The 17,363-nt window shown below is 43.5% G+C and overlaps 2 protein-coding genes across 2 annotated transcripts; one reads left to right on the plus strand and one right to left on the minus strand.

Moving 5' to 3' along the window:
* Window positions 1-1,555: 1,555 nt before the first annotated feature.
* On the minus strand, window positions 1,556-7,405 carry nts (neurotensin). Its single transcript, XM_034288446.1, has 4 exons — window positions 7,164-7,405; window positions 5,589-5,650; window positions 3,103-3,312; window positions 1,556-2,022 (listed from the first exon to the last, which is right to left on the minus strand). Exons 1-4 carry the CDS (start codon window positions 7,222-7,224, stop codon window positions 1,876-1,878), a joined length of 480 nt encoding a protein of 159 aa, XP_034144337.1. The 5' UTR covers window positions 7,225-7,405; the 3' UTR covers window positions 1,556-1,875.
* Window positions 7,406-8,547: 1,142 nt separating this feature from the next.
* Window positions 8,548-17,003, plus strand: rassf9 (Ras association domain family member 9). The gene is made up of 2 exons (XM_010897849.3): window positions 8,548-8,734; window positions 15,271-17,003. Exons 1-2 carry the CDS (start codon window positions 8,688-8,690, stop codon window positions 16,619-16,621), a joined length of 1,398 nt encoding a protein of 465 aa, XP_010896151.2. The 5' UTR covers window positions 8,548-8,687; the 3' UTR covers window positions 16,622-17,003.
* The last annotated feature ends 360 nt before the right edge of the window (window positions 17,004-17,363 follow it).

Consider the following 17,363-nt stretch of genomic DNA (forward strand, 5'->3'; position numbering starts at 1 on the left):
CCAGTGTGCCTCTCTCTCATGCTGGCTTCTAGAAGGGCAACATACAGTAAACCCTCCTACACTACACAGCCTTTCAAGATAACATTGAGATTAAGAACAATTATTCCCATTCCAGTATGTCACGGCTAGGAAATGTAAAGAGGCGGATCGGGAGATCCCGGGAGATCCCAGGAGATCCCAGGAGATCCCAGGAGCCAAATCAACTGGCCTTTATTGTTGATGCACTGATGATAGGTCTTTAATTCCATCCAACGTTAACCATCAAAGTGACTTGCAAAATGGAGACTAACACTTAAATAGACAAACCTAAAATAAAAAATACAGCCTGTGGACTTCATAGAGATGTCATTCAAACGTGATCTTTAAGATGGAAGTGATTGTGTCCCTCTGTGACCGAGAATTGGGATGAAATCTACTAATCCCTATGAGAACATTGTTGCCAAGATATAATTGCTATGGCTGTTTTGGTAGACTGTTAGGGTTTCTACGCACTGCTATTCCAGGGTAAAGAGAACTAACGTGGCAAGCCAGGAGAAAGAGGTTGAGTTCAGTAAAAGTGTTAGTACAAAAACGTGTTGAGTGGCAATTAATCAGCCCAATTAGCTCTGCTGCTAATCCAACCACTACTTTCTGCACACATATTTTAAGACTTTACCTACTCATCCATGAAGACAGAATCCTTACCATGCCCTGATAGCTATGGTGTGCCAGAGGACACACTATATATATTTCATTATGGAATCTGTGAGGGCCTGGACATTGCCATAGAAGTCTTCCGCCATTTTAATTCAGTTCGACATGACTCTAACTGGGTGATTAGGATAGGTCAGCCAATGAAATCTCACCCAGTTGACTGGATAATCAGGAAGAATAAACTGAAAGTCACACCCACTTGGCTTCATTAAAAACATGGTGTCCATGCTACCTTTTGACCCTTAGAGGTTTCCAACCGACTGTATCATTCAAGCAATGAAAAGACAAGAGAATGCAACAGGTTGAACAGAAAACTGTCTGTACTCCAATCTTCAATTTGAGAAGTCAGTGTCTAAGAGATCCAAAACCAACTTTTCACTTCTTTTGCTTATGAGTTATACCCTATATCTATAAGCATAGTAATTACTCTTGCATAAGCGCATATTAACCAGGAGAAAGAGAGCTGGGAGTGATGGACGTTGTCCCATTCACAGAGCATCCTGCACCGACAAATGTCAGTCAGAAACGGCCCAGAACCGCTGCAAGGTCCTCTTCTCTGGTGATCAAAGAGGTTCGGAGAGACTATAGAGACCTTCTGCCTCACATCTCCCTGACTGTGTGTTGAACTGAATCTGCAATCTATAACACAGTCGTCATATCAGCCTGATGTCTAATCGCATTAAATCTTCAAAATGTGTAAATGAATGATCAATGTAGATCAATGTCTGTCAGCCTCTGGTTCACAATGTGTTGCTGCCTGGCCCCTGAGGGGATCGAAAGGTGACTTGAAAGGAAAGCAGTGAGATGAGTCTTACTCCCAAATTAATGTGTGCTCTCTGAAAAATGACTTTCCACGTCTCAGTCGTTTTGAAATATGAATTGTTTAATCACATTAGAAAGAAAATAAACGTATTGTGCAGTAAAGAAATATAACAAATATAAAGTCCCTCGAAAGATACACATTTACTTACTGCTTTTGCTTGCTTTTATTTACAATAGTCCTCGCTTAGCGGAGCATGAGCAGGACTACAGTGTCAGTAGAGACCTACGTAATAGCGAGGGACACAGTTGAGATACGGTTTGAATCTATAGGACACAGAGAAAACAGCAGCGGAACCACAGGGAACACAGTCGCACATCCACAAAACATATCAGGTTTGCCTTTCTCTTCCTGGGGGTGGGTCAGTAAAACGTTCTCCGCTTCAAAATGTACGGCCTCCGAGCCTTGGCGTTTTTCACCTGCCTCTTAAAAATATATGGGGATTTCCTTTTGAGTGGGTTGTCACTGTTTTGGTCGGCGTCTAAGGACTCCTGGGAGTTGTCAAGCAGCTGTGAAGAAAAACAGAATGAGCCTCTTCGGCAGTGCATAATGACATGACAGCACTTCCCAAATCTCACCATATGTTTCCTTTCCTACACAGCACACACTTTAGACCCTTTCGGGTCTTTCATACTCGAATGGGAATAGTGTCCCATTAAAGAAGGCGGTTTTCTAATTGTGATGCAACAGCAGATGATGGGTGGTTGTATCCGTGAAGCAGTGCGTTACAGCAATGTTTTGAGGGTTCCTGCGTGGATGACAAAGCAGGTGTAAATTTGTCTAGCCAGGCCAAAAAGCCATTAGGCCAGATGATGCATAAGGAGCAGAGAAGCTGGCGGTGTGAATCGACGTGATGCCGGCGCTCGAGAGACTAGACAAAGAGGAGAGGCCTTTATTAACGAGCGGTACTTACTGCTGTGAGGGAGATTGGTGCTCGTCCCAGGTGAGCATGAGCGATGTGTGTGTGTGTGTTCATGTGACAGTGTGTGATGCTCTGGAGGCCTGAAGTACTCTGTTTCTTGTTTACTGGGTGTGTCTTTGTGTGTTTGTGTGTGTGTGTGTGTTTTCGTCTGTGTGTGAACTGAACTGCCTATAAAAAAGATTGTTGTGCATGTCCATTCCTCACCTCTCGGGGCTGCAGTACCCTGTGTGTGTATGTGTGTGTGTGTGTGTGTCCATTCCTCAACTCTCGGTGCTGCAGTACACTTTGTGTGTGTGTGTGTGTATTGTCTGTCCATTCCTCACCTCTTGAGCCTGCAGTACACAGTATGTGTGTGTGTGTGTGTATATATATGTGTGTGTTGTGCGTCCATTCCTCACCTCTCTGGGCTGCAATACACTGTGTGTGTATGTTGCGTGTCCATTCCTCACCTCTCTGGGCTGCAATACACTGTGTGTGTGTATGTTGCGTGTCCATTCCTCACCTCTCAAGGCTGCAATACACTGTGTGTGTGTGTGTTGCGTGTCCATTCCTCACCTCTCTGGGCCGCAGTACACTGTGTGTGTGTGTGTGTGTTGCGTGTCCATTCCTCACCTCTCTGGGCTGCAGTACACTGTGTGTGTGTGTGTGTTGCGTGTCCATTCCTCACCTCTCGGGGCTGCAGTACCCTGCAGATGTGTTGCAGCTCCAGGAGCTGGTCCAGGGCCCTGGGCAGTGAGCTGAGCCTCTCCTCCAGGTCTTCCTCGCTGTTAAAAGGATGTTCTCTCCATGAGCCGCTGTTCACCAGCCTGGTCACCATCCTGCACATGTTTGCCAGGGACACGCACCAGTAGGGGGCGCTCTGCTTGCTCTGTTTCATCTGGGAAGACATACGGACATTTGAGACGTTTTATTGAGCGAATACATACATTCCACAATGGATACATAGCTAAAGATGGACGAGTTCTTCAGAGTCTGCGTGCGCGCTCTCAAAGCCAGTGACAATAGATCAGTCAGATATAACTGCATCTGGCTTCAAACCCATCGTGTCATAACCTAATTTGCGCATGAGGGTTTGGATGGTGTGTGAGGCCCCTGTAATGGCCTCCAGTGGCCCCTGCACGTGGGCTGATTCAGGGTTGGATGGTGTGAGGCCCCTGCAATGGCCTCCAGTGGCCCCTGCACGTGGGCTGACTCAGGGTTGGATGGTGTGTGAGGCCCCTGCAATGGCCTCCAGTGGCCCCTGCACGTGGGCTGATTCAGGGTTGGATGGTGTGTGAGGCCCCTGCAATGGCCTCCAGTGGCCCCTGCACGTGGGCTGACTCAGGGTTGGATGGTGTGTGAGGCCCCTGCAATGGCCTCCAGTGGCCCCTGCACGTGGGCTGAAAACGACACAGACTCCTTCCTTGGTGTTGTTGAGAATGATAAAACAGTCGTGAGAAACTGAAGATTTTTTGCTTTTAAATCACCTCAAAGCCCCCTCACCTATCAGCTTTGGTTTTATGGATGGAAAAGCAATGCCCTTATTTTCTTTTTTTAGATTTGAGTTGTTAGATATTAAATATGGATTTGCAGGCCTGGGGGGAGAAATGCCACGGAGCGGATAGTGTTCTACTGAGCATTCTGAGCACAACCCTCCTCCCCAGAGACCAGCCTGAAAGGAAATCTCAGTCTAGCTGGCTAGTGCGGTGAGTAACTTACAAGGTTGACATTTAGAAAGCCTCCCTTAAATACGAATGAGCTCCCTTTGAGCGGATTATGAAGACACTGAGTGTTGAGACATGGGGTAGGTACACTTGAAATTGTACGAAAGAGGTCATTTCTCGTTACACTGTGATGTAACCTCGTCCTTGGCCAGTGTCTTGTCTCTCTGTGTCAGTTAATCATTGTGGGACCCAATAACGCCAAGCTGACTGACGGCCATTTTACAATGGCCCTTGTCTGCACCGCCACTGAACGGCCTGTCACCGACCAGTCTTCCACGATGGTTCGAGGGGGCCAGAGATAATTCACAAGCGGATTACTGCTCCAGCCGCTGTTAAGACACTGCTTACTGGTATGTCCAGAATTTGTGAAACATGTTCTTTGTGTCACCTGACCCACCGTTTGATTTAGTAATCGGTCCGTGCAGTCCTCAGAACGGACCCGCTTTATACACTGGGCTCCTCAAGGAGATCGCTTAAAAAACCACGGGAACAATAGTCAACCTAATTCCACAGATATTAGCAAACTGATCAGCCATGTAACCATTTCAAATGCGTCCCGTAAAATGTAATCCATTTTTAAAGGGGAGGGGAAGAGAGAGACGACAGAGGCACGAGTGTCCAGGACCTCCCTTACTGTCCCGTGTCCCCGCGAGCAGTCACCTGTCCAGTCATTTACCAACATCAGAAGTCCAAGGAACCGCTGAAACACCACGGGCCATAAATCACAGGGCTTATTTGTCAAAGTCGTGTCTCGTGTGTCTCCCGCATCTACTCTCATTTATCAGCTGGAGAGTGGGGAGCAGGGAATGTGTGTGTGTGCGTGTGTGTGTGTGTGTGTGTGTGTGTGTGCGCGCGTGTCTGTGTGTGGACAGCGTTCCACTGTGCTGCTGTCAGAACCATCTGAATGGTATTAGCTCAGGTAATCAGTCGTCAGGCTCCACTGGTTCCAGCTGCATCTCCTTCATTTCCTCCAGCCAGTATGCAGGGAATCTCTCATGATAAATGGCTGTATGAAGAAAGCAATAACGTTATACCTGAAGGATTTCCTTCTAAACCCTTTTTAATGCGATCCCCATTTGGGGGCGGTCGAGTGCACTTGTGTCAGATACATCTATGTGTGAGTGAGACTCTGAAAGCTTTATTGCTACACTAGAAGATTAGTGAATGTACAATTGAACATTAATATCTAATAACACAATGAATGTGATCAGAGATCGTATCTTAACACGGAAACCTGTGAAACTCAAACAGAATGCACATCAAGTAGGCCCAAGCTAAAACAAACACCTAAGGAGGAAGGTGACATATCTAGGATCAGGTAATATTCAGTCACCAACAAAGAGCTCCTGCACTACAGGGTCAATAACTGCACACCTACACACCTACAGACGCACACATTCACACACACGCTTCAGATCTGACAGGTGCCACAGAGAAAGCAGCATGGTACCTTTGAAGTAAAGAGACTGCTCAATAACTCCTCCTCCATGGCCTGCTGTTCCTGCTCAACATCTGTCAGATGAACACAAAACAAGAGTTAGAAAAAAAGCTTTGTTGCAATACACGTATATATCAAAATACAAGTATGTGCCACAAAATATAAAAGTGGGAATTCAATAATAAATATATAACCATTATATATAAGTATGGTACAGGTAGTTTTTTGCTTCCAATGCTGAAGTCATCATTTCTCAGGCCTTGTCTTTCTATAATAGCCTACAGCTGATTTACCTGACTTTAATAAGCAAATTAAACCTTTTTAACATTAGATTAGAGAAGTGATCAGACCAAAAAGTACAATATAAATCAATCAAGAAAAGCTTTTCTTGCTATTCTTAATTCTTTTTTACCTCCGTTTTGGAGTGTGTCACAGAGTTCAGATAACCAAACCTTGATTAGCGGTTGAATCAAATCTCTTTTGCTCCTTGAGCCAGGAAGTCAAAGCGGTTTTGGGCAGCCCCATTCACACCACGGAAACATCTACAGTTGGTTTCTATGTGAGAGTTGTGTTCCTAATCAATTCAACTGAACAATGTCATTTTCCTTTTAGGGCGGATTAAACGGCTTACGTAATTGAGCTATCATTAGTAGGGATCACAATGAATGCACCTGATATGCCTGGGGCTCTCAGAGACCGGTTATTATGGAGAAACCGACAAAGTACTTTGTCATGTCACCGGTACCTTCAGTGAAATCCAGTACAGAACATGATGCCATAAACAACATTATTTGAAAGAAGGAGAGGGGTGAAGGAAGATAGAGAGCGAGGGAGGATTCACTGGCTGGACTGGATCAGATGGTGGTCAAAATCACTAGATGACTAGGCTGAGTCAGTCAATATAATCGTATGTTGATTGCTTTGTACTCAGCTGGAGAGAAAAAATTGTCACACCCTGCAACTCTGCAGGTTCATCCCAAACGTGTCAAAAAAGGCATTTAATCATATTTGTTTGGATCATATTAATTGAATTCTATACAAGGATATTCAGTAGGTGCTTCAGAAAACAAAGAGATGTTGCTGTGTGGTGTAGTGAGTAGACTGTATTTAAATTATGACAAAAGGCTTCAAATGTCATAATAAAATCAGTTAACAATGATTACCTTCAATCAAGTAAAATTGTGTCAAGAATTTTGAGACATTCAAAGAAATATTATTTACGTACTCTCCATTTATGCATTTATAATGCCGCAATAGAGAGTATTCTAGAGAATACTCTCTAGATTAAAGAATAATCTAGAGAACACTCACTATATCCCAGAAAATATCTCAGTTCAGCCTTCCAGTGATGTTTGGGCAGTCAATGGACGTGAACAGGTGTTTTGTGTGGTGAAACCACCTGTTGCAAAACTAGGTTTCATATGAGAGGGATTCAGTAAGCCCCCCAGTCTCTGAGAAACACACACTGGTCTTTCAAGGTAAAAATCCTGCCTAACTGTTTGCCAATGCAAACTATATACCACTCAACATGTTAACAGATCACTTAACATAAAGAGGAAAGAATGTAAGGTGATATCTGCTGCTTACCTGAACACAATACGCCACAGGTCAAAAAGACGACAAGCACACACACCAACTGCATCTGCATCTTGTAGAAAATCCCGCTCTGAATCCAGCTAGCTAAACAGAAGCCAAGTCCATAGGGTCAGGGGTCAAACGCAGAGAGAGTGAGAGAGGGGGGGGGTGGAGACGGGATGCACTCGGTCTTGTTCTCCTGGTGTAATCTTTTCCCTGTCTGTATGTGTCTGTCCTCCAGGCTTCAGGCGGAGTGACTGAAGTGAAGAGCAGTGGGCTCCATTCAGTCAGTAGGCTATATAAGAGCCGGAATGATGTCAGAGGACCCCTCTGTCACCCCCCCCCCCCCCCCCCCCCCCAAACACACACACACACACATCTACCCACGATCCTAGACGCTGTGTCATTGTGACATCAGGTGTAACCCCCACATCACACGGAGTTATTGCGTCAGAGATTTGTTCGATGATTTATTCTTATTTCGTTGTTTTGATTACTTTTCATGAAAGTGAGTAGATTGTTCCCTGATTTGTTTGGGAATGAGTCCACCTCACTGCACTGCATTTATTAAACACCAAGGGGTCTTTTACAGTAAATCCTGGGTGTATTACTGTGAGTGATATCACATCAAGCTTAGATCAGTGTGGTAAAATGTAAGTTGAATCCTGCTTTTTTAAAGTTTAAAGTTTTTAGGCAGGGATGGGGGAAGGTATTAACTCAAACTCAATTTACTCAGTTAAAGGCACATTCGTGTTACTGAATGATTTTACTAGTTTCATGACTTTCATCAGATTCAATTTTAAGCTAAATGTTTCTAACAATTTTTACAATATTGAATATTATAGTATATTAAAAACTGCTATGAAAAAACACAAACACCGCTGAATAAATTAGAGAGTAATCGTACATACGCTACTTTCGACCATACCACAGTGATGAAAGCGCACTCCCGCTAGACGTCACTCTCAAGCAAATTATGGTAACTTGTTCTCTCTGCATTTATATTACACCTAATCGGCTCCCTGCAAAATACAGAAACAGAATGCATTATTTTGATGTGGGAAAAAATAAAAAGGCGAAGTGAACAGTGGGTTATGATAGTCCGTATAGGGAAAACATACGTGAATTATTTGCTCTCTACAGGTTTTGGGAATAGATACAGCACTGTTTTCAGCATACAAGACCTATAACTGGAACAGCATAAACACATGGGGAAAGGGCTTCTGTACACGCGTTTACGCTTGATTTGTCGGTTATTCCTAATTGCTAATTGTGTAGGTAGGCCCTCGAGAATGACAGTTTGAGCGCCTAGCCTAAGAAGAAATCCGAGATTCACGCATATTATTTTGCATAAACACCACCCTCTGTGTGATGGGACAGCCTCTCGGCTGAAGTGCGCTATGACAGAGTTCCGTCTTGGTCAGCGTTAAACTTTTCCTCCAACTGGTGTATGCTAGTCACCCCTAAAAGTCACGGACATCCCATCATGCAGTGACTAACCCATTTTTGGATTGCGTTTTATTTCCGCGGCTTGCTATGGCTCCCTTCGGGAAGAACTTTCTGAAAGCGCGTTTGAAAAACAGGTAATTTTAAAGTTTTCTATTGTTCCCCAAAACTAATACGCAAAACTTTTCTTATTTTACGCAAATGAACTTAATGTTTTACTCATATGACCAACAATTAAGATAATCCATGCCTATTCCATAACTCTGCTCTTATTTTATTTAATTTATTAACATGACAGAAACCCGCAGTCTCGTATCTAGCATCCAGATTCTTACATAGCTATCCTTCTGGATTGGCCATGTTCCGTTTTTTGGGGAATTATGACCTGGGTGAAATGTCAATTTCAATGTTGTTAAGTAGATTTTGTGTGTGTGTGTGTGTGTGTGTGTGTGTGTGTGTGTGTGTACGTTGTAGGTGTGCGTGCCAGTATGTGATCAGTGATTGGAAAGCGTGCAATGTATATCAATAATTATGTCGATACACCAGATGAGCGCATGGTTGAGTTATATCAAGCCGGGCATTACAGAATTATTCTATTCCGGGGGGTAATAACATAATATAGTACTTGTCTAAATCACTTATCATTTATAAGCCCTTCTTTTGGTTTGTTTTAACCCCCAAGGCCATGTCACATTGGCTCTTTCTAGGGTTCATATAACATTGATGCCTTTGGAGAAGATTTTAGGTCCAACGTGGAATTCGTCTGATTATAACATACACTATAATTATATGATACAAAACATTATTTCTGTGGAAAATATCCTTGGAGTCTTTGGCGTGGAGTCTGAAGCCAGACAGAAATGCATCTTATATGAGATCAAATAGGAGCTGACCTGACTAGTCTGTAATTAAACATGAGATGTATCTTATGAAGCGTGTCTACCTTAGAGAGTGTACTAGAAGAGCATTCCTGGTTCAAGTTAAGAGGGATCCTGTCATCAACACTTGTATAATTTGCTTGAGCAATTTCCTTAAGTGGCCCAGTTACCTGTTTGATGTTTTAATTGCCTCAGAAGGGTTAGACAACTGTACTTTGAAAAGGTGGCAAAAAAAAGATTAGATTAAGTACATTATTTGTTTCATTAAGATTCTCAAATATAATAAATATTATGTTTGTTGTTGCAATCATATGTTGTGGTTTATCTAAGGCTGGGATTCATTCAAACCCACTGTTTACACAGTACCGCTGTTCACCGCATTCATCTGGTGCCCACAAACTGAAAGCATACCTGTGAGGGGAGTGGTCCTCATAGTAGATGCAGGTCTTTAATCCGTAGCCAACACCAGTATGTTCGTTCATTTAACTTTTTGGAGAAACAACTTCTGTGTAAATAGCTATAGTGTGAGAAGGTTTGAGCCGAAAGGTCTTCCTCTTTAATGCATATCCAGGTAACACGCTAGTATACCAGCATGTGGGGGGAAAGATGCTTGAGGAGTGCAAAGCTCCTGTACATTAGTGTGGTAAAGCATTCTACACAGGCTCCATTTGAAATCACTTCGGTTTGAGTGAACAGGCTTTGTTATGGCTGGAAAAGCCTTTGGTATGTTAAATCCAAAAAAGGTAGTTTTACCTCAGTCAGTGTGAAGGAAAGTGTGTCTTACACATTTCTTCGGGTGTTCCCTTGGGGCTGTGGCACTGGTCTGAGACTACTGTATTTTCACTGCACCCACAGCTGAACGTGTGTGTGTGTGTGTGTGTCTGGTCCAACTGTGTGATATCTTCAAGAGGTTTAGCTCAGACTGCCTTATCAGATGTTTTTTTTCAACAGCATCACCAACTGTGATTATCTCAAGTGTTTAGCACTCTAGATACATAAATTGGGACTTTTATTTAAAGACTAGCTAACAATATCTATTGTGTTGCAAGGCGAAGTAAGACTCATTGCAAAAGGTTACCTTGCATGTACTGTATATGTTCCCGTGTAGATAGAGTGGTTATGTTCTTCAGGATCAAAAGCATTACCCTCAGTCAGACATTTAAAGTTGCTGAAACAGAACAACTTCCTGAAACAGAAACTAACATATAAAAACTTTCCTTAAAATGTGGATGCCACATCTGTTCACAAATATATTCGACAGGAATCATGGACGGTGCTTTCGCTCCTTGATATTGTAAACGAGGAAATAAATGCACACACATTTTACTTTGCCCACGCTTACACAAACTCACACTTCATACACACACTTATTGATAAACAACACGTACACAAACACATACCTGGACCGTGCGCGCACACTTGTGCTCACATTAGTAAGTGTTTCAATGTAAGTCGCCACCTGTTGTCAATAAAGCATGTGATCAATGAAACGTTATTTGACTGGATTTGGGCACCGTAACGAGCCAGGAGAGAGGAGGGGAGAAGGACTTAGAGGATGCTGTATTTTCTCCCAGATCTAACTGGGAGACATCCTTGTAGATCAGCAAACCTAGATAGAGGAGTCACGTTATTTTCCTTCCAATTCCCTCATCCTCTTTAGATAAGAACCAGGAACTGGGATCCTGTCTAGGGTCGCAGCCCAAATTGCTTCCTGTCACCTATTTAGTGCATCACATTATTGCATTACACAGTACAGGGGTTAGGGGGGCATTTGGGATGCATGTGGTCCCATGATGTCTCCCCATACAGTGGGTGTTTGTGTTATGGAAAGCAAGTAGCTGTCTGTGGACCGGATTAGACCCACTAACAGTACAATATAGCTCCCACTCTCGTTTGGTTGCTGCCTGTCTTTTATTGAAAGGGTTTTATGTTACAAATGGAAGATAAAGAGGCTTTATATTACTTTCAGGTTCAGTTTTGGGAGGATTTATACATGAAACTGTCTTGCTTGTGTATTCACTTCACTACAATGTGGAGAATGTCTTCTCCACGCACCGCAGTGGTTGTCTTTGTCTCAATCCATTCAAATTGCTTCCTGAACTCAAGTGATTTTCAGGACTAAAACTAAAATATTCCAAAAGCTTCCCTGTCATACACCAGCCTGATTTGAGCTCCATTAAGCAGCACTTTAACCGTTTATGTTAACGAACATTGCAACCTGTAGAGTTTTCTTGCTAACAATGTAGAAACAGATGTTTAGTTGTATAGAGACAGGGGGTGGTCACAGCTTATCAATGTAGCCTCCCATTCCTGATAGTGTCACTCCGTCAACATGTCGTGACAGAGGAGCGCTGATCATTTGGCTTTTCTTGTTAGGACTTGTTCAAACTTCCAACCAAAAGCACGTGACCCGTCAGCATACATTTGAAATGGGTGCATTTTGAATTGATGACTTGTGTTATACTTCTTACCCGTTTTAAAGAACAAGAATCAGAAACGTGTTATGAGCTATGAATGCTACGCGTGGTCTTACAACTTCAAATCTACAAACTCAAACTGTGTGTGACCCGACTGTGTAATCAAATAGAGTTTGTCCTCGACCGCAGGTGTTTATGGACTTACAACTTACGCTCTCAGTTCTCTCAGGGATCGAGTGTCGTGTGTGCTGGCTCTGATTTATGTGGATCACTTAAGCACACCCTAATTCAGCAAGATGAGCTCCAAATGACTGTGTATTTCACACCGTTGAGCATGTAGCTTCACAAACAATTAGTACAAATTGAAGGACAGATTGATTTGACATCAGCAAGGACTTTGTGTATGTTATATAACTTAAATATACTGTATACTGGTTATGATTGATTGGTTGTAGTTTGTGCTAAGGGTGTTTTACAAATGGGATACACCATTTCCTTAGGTCATTTAGGAATTTCCATACAATGATGTTTATTACTGTTGGGGGCGATAACTGCACCCATATGTTCTTGCCCTGAACCATAACAAACAGTATTCTCTAGGTATATGTACAGTCCTGATTAAAGTTTTCTTTATATTAAATCAACCCAGTGATCCATTTACAATTAGAAAGCATTTGTCCAGTCAGGAAGTTGGCTGAAGAGGAGACAACCTGCTCCCGAAGTAACACAGTGTGCTCCACTTTATCGCCCGTCGACGGCTGTCCTCAGAAACCGACAAGTCATACTGTTCTATTTTTTGTCACAGACAAACTTCTACACAGGTCCCTATAGTCCTCTCACATTCAGAAGGTATACATAGTTCACATACAATTCAAAGTTAAAGTTCTAACTGGAACTGTTAAATTATCTTTAAATTTAAACAAATATATTATTTGAAAATGACGTTCACCCACTTGAGTATAAGTATACATCTCGTGCTTCATATTTACACAGCTAGCATTCCATGAAGCAAAACTGTATACATCTTATGCTTCGTATTTACACAGCTAGCGTTCCATGAAGCAAAACTGTATACATCTCATGCTTCATATTTACACAGCTAGCGTTCCATGAAGCAAAACTGTATACATCTCATGCTTCATATTTACACAGCTAGCGTTCCATGAAGCAAAACTGTATACATCTCATGCTTCATATTTACACAGCTAGCGTTCCATGAAGCAAAACTGTATACATCTCATGCTTCATATTTACACAGCTAGCGTTCCATGAAGCAAAACTGTATACATCTCATGCTTCATATTTACACAGCTAGCGTTCCATGAAGCAAAACTGTATACATCTCATGCTTCATATTTACACAGCTAGCGTTCCATGAAGCAGAACTGTCAGGATGTTGTTGGTGCTTCAGTGATTGTAGTCCTGCTGGACAAACACGGCTGCTTCCCTTCCTCCAGTGTCCTCGCTTCCTGGGACTTCCTGCACCGCTGATAGTTTAGTTCAGCTGGCCCTACATACAAACTCAAATATGTGTGTGTATGTGTGTGGTGTTTGTGTATGTGTCTGTGTGTATGTTTTTGAGAGTGAGATGGCGGGGACAGCTAAATAATGTTATCATAAGTACATTGAGTGGTATATTTAATCCATATCTGTCAAGTGTTCCAGATTGTATGATTGTAACGAAAACAATTCGGACTGCTTGACTTGTGCAGTGTAACATGTGCAGTGTTGACCTTAAACACGGTCGAATAAATGACATGGAAACGTAGCTTTTACATTTTAATCAAGCTGAGCATCAGTAATACAGTTTGAGCGTTGCCCTAATTCTGTAGATAAAGTGTGTAATGGTTAGGTCAAAGTCGTCACGGTCATTGTCTGTGAATGCTGGAGGCATGCCGGTGAGATCGCTCTGCCTCTCTGTACAGCTCAGGTATTTGCTTTCCGTCGTTCGTCTCCAAGGATCTCCGTAACCATTAACCAGCCTGTTGCATTGTTGCACGCATCATATCGCATTCCTCAGGGCTCCTTCAGCTCAGAGTTAACACAATACTCCTACTGTGCTTTTACGCTGGCGTGAACTAAAACACTTCGCGCCGGTATCATAAGCCCTCCATGAAATCTCGAGCTGCTAAGACCGTGGCGATTGGGATTATCCATTTGAAAAAATAAATAGTTTGTGACAGTGGATCACTGTGTTTTAAAAGTGTGTAAGCAGCTGCGTAGTGCAGGACAGGGGAAACTGGACCTGATGTCATACAGGGGCTCCCCATACCCGTACCAGTAGCATGTATGTGGGCTCAGCTGGTGCTAACGCAGGGCTGCACACCCAAATCATTTATTTACTCTCCTTCCATGACTAAAATCTAAATCAAGAGTAGTTTGTCATAATGAATGTATTCTCGTGATACTCGACCCACCTCTTTACAAAGTCAGGGCCCAGTCAGGTTCCCAACCCGCAGTTTAAGAAAAAAAACAAAAGGCTGTATTTTGTATTTATTATACTCTTATCCATTTTTGCATTTTCTAGAACATGTTATGAATACCATTTGTACAATATGTATTGTTCTCAAGTTCCTGGAGTGATTCTTTTACACTGTTATGTATCAAGAGTGAGACATTACAAAATGACTGCTTTGTCGCTTCCTTGTACTTATCTAGAGATCCAAAATGATGCGTGGTCACTGGTTTGATTATTGCTTGATGATTATTCACTTAGTAAGGATCCGCTTTGATCTGAACTGGATGGATGTCAGGTGGCTTCGGTTCATTGCTCTGGTTTTTGCCCATCATGTAAAGGAGACAGGAATTAAACATTGAGTTAAATAAGGGATATAACCAAAAGCCTATTTTCGAGGAGATTTATTTTATCTTCATCAGGTTTTACGGTCCAGATGAAAAGATAATGAGGGCTTTGGAGTTAAATAGCACAGAATGAAATCAAAATGTTCATGTGCGATGCATAAGACGATGAGTAACTATTTAATAGAATCAGATCGGAGTGCTGGGCAAATTAAGTGACAATGTTTCCTGCTCATCGACTGCCTTAATGGAAGACCATAGACCATAGGATGTGCTTTCCTTCAAAGCTATTTAGGATAATGAAATGGTAGTGCACATGGAGCGTTGTTTCGATTGAATGCATGGTACAGAATGTGGCAGCTGTGCTTTAGATGGACCCGTCTCAAAAGTTAGGTTGGTTACCTTAGAAATGCCTGGTACATATGCCGATCTTGATCTGACTGTGTTAAAAACTTGGCTCAAATATAGCTGTATATTATCACGTACCAGGCGGCATTTACTGCTGTTCAATTGTTTCAGTGATACCCAATATAACCCTTTTGACTTCTTACATTTTGTATTTACATCTCTCTATCCTAGGGCAAAAGACAAAGATGACAGAGAAGCCGTGCCAGGAAAGGAGATCCAGGTATCTGTGTGCAATGATGACAAGGTGGTGTGCGGAGTGACCAAACACACAACGTGCGCCGACATTGTACAGGCTTTGCTGGATGACCAGAAGGCCACACCTGAGAGCAAGAGGCTCCTGCATGGCGACCCCAGAGACTTCTGCCTGCTGGAGCGCTGGAAAGGCTTCGAGAGGGCCCTGCCCCCGTTAACCCGCATCCTCAGGCTGTGGAACGCCTGGGGGGATCAGCGATCCTTCGTCCAGTTCGTCCTGGTCAAGGCCAGCGACTTTGTTCCCCAAGCAGGAGGCAAGAAGGGGGCCAAACTGAAGGGGGCTAAAGGGTCTAAGAGATGGGAGCACAGCCCCGTCCAGTGCTCCCAGTCGCTGCCCATTGAAAGGCAGAAGCGGTTGGTGAAGAAGGCCTTCAGGAAGCTCGAGAAGATCCACAAGGAAAATAGGGAAGTCGGATCTTCTCCGGGCAGCGAGGAGATCGACAGGATGGTCCAGCTCCTCATCCAACAGGACCACACCATCCGGCAGCAGATCCAGAGGATGAGAGAGCTGGACTCGGAGATGGAGCGATTTGAGGCGGAGCGGCCGGCCGGACAACACGACGCAGAGTTCCCCGACGAGGGCTTGTGCCCACTCTCCCCGGTTCCCTTTCACCAGAGTCACAGCCAGACGGTGGGCAGCCTGCACGGCCTCTCGGAGCAGGAGCTGCTGCAGGAGAGCCAGTATACCTGTGACAGGGTGGCTCAGGTGGAGAGGCAAGCACAGAGGCACCGGGATCTTATCGCTCAGCTGTCCCGCGACATCGACGCGGAGCTGACAAGGGCCGTGTTAGCGTTGCCCAAGGTCCCAGAGGAGGACGCCCAGCCGGAGGGGGCGACGGCGGGATCCGGCATCACTTCCGACGTGGACCTGCACTGGGAGGCAGCAGAAATGGAGAGACTGCGGGCCGAACTGAGGCTCAGCCTGCACACCGGCCTCTCCCTTCACGCCCAGACCACAGAGGTGGAGAAGGAGCTGAAGCGATACGACGCCACACTTTTCTCCAAAGACCGGGAGTGCTGGGAGCTGGCTTCCCAACTGAGTCAACTGCAGGTGGGGGACGGCGTGCCTGAATGGCCCGGGCTTGGGAATTTGATGGACCAAAGCCGTAGCTCTGTAACTCAGCCACAGGCCGTGAGACTCAAACACAGCCTGTCCCCTACAGATGCGACGGACACAGACTCTGACACAGGGATCAGCTCCACACACAGTCAGGACTCCCTCTCTCCCTGCCTGGACACGGTCCTGCCACCATTGGACACAGATGTCTAAGATGTATCAGTCTCTCTCCGAATTAGCCCCAGATGTCCCTGTCAATGAACAATCCTGTAAACAGGGTTTGAACTACATCCCAGATTCTCAACTGGTTTTCTCAGGACACAAATTCAACCGGGGCGTCTCATCACAATCAAATTTTCATGTAGCAAATTTTCTTTGCTGAAAATATTTCTTATGCTAATGTAGCTATAGAAAGAAATACTGTGCTTAAAGAAAATGTAAATGTTTTTTGTATTCAATTACGTATTCTTATCTCTACACACATTCTACCTGCTTTTAGTAATTTTAAGCTAAAGTGTTAAATCATTATAACAATAATATTAACACAGTTTTTTACTACATACATAGATTTTTAACAAAGACACTGCAACCCATTCACAACTACCCAAAACACCAGCTGAGAACCACTGAACTACATTTGCCTGGCCACACATATTTAATACTGAATCTATTTATCTTAGTTACACACACTTCACTTTCAGTTCTTGTTTCAGTTACTCTGGAGGTGCCAGCCATTCTCAAAGGAAAGTTTCTGGTGAAAACACTCGTTTATATCAGCACTTAAACCAAAACTATGAAAAAGGTTGTTTTATATTAAAACATGCAGCAGAACCTTGACCTACAGCTTTAACACTGCTTTTGTTTTCTATCTTTGTCTTTTCTCAATTTCTTTGTAAGCTATTGTATATAACATCGCAGATAAAGATTGAAATATAAAAAATAACTGTGATTGCAA

The sequence above is a fragment of the Esox lucius genome, chromosome 19 (genome assembly GCF_011004845.1).
Source record: "Esox lucius isolate fEsoLuc1 chromosome 19, fEsoLuc1.pri, whole genome shotgun sequence".
NCBI classification, from domain to species: Eukaryota; Metazoa; Chordata; class Actinopteri; order Esociformes; family Esocidae; genus Esox; species Esox lucius.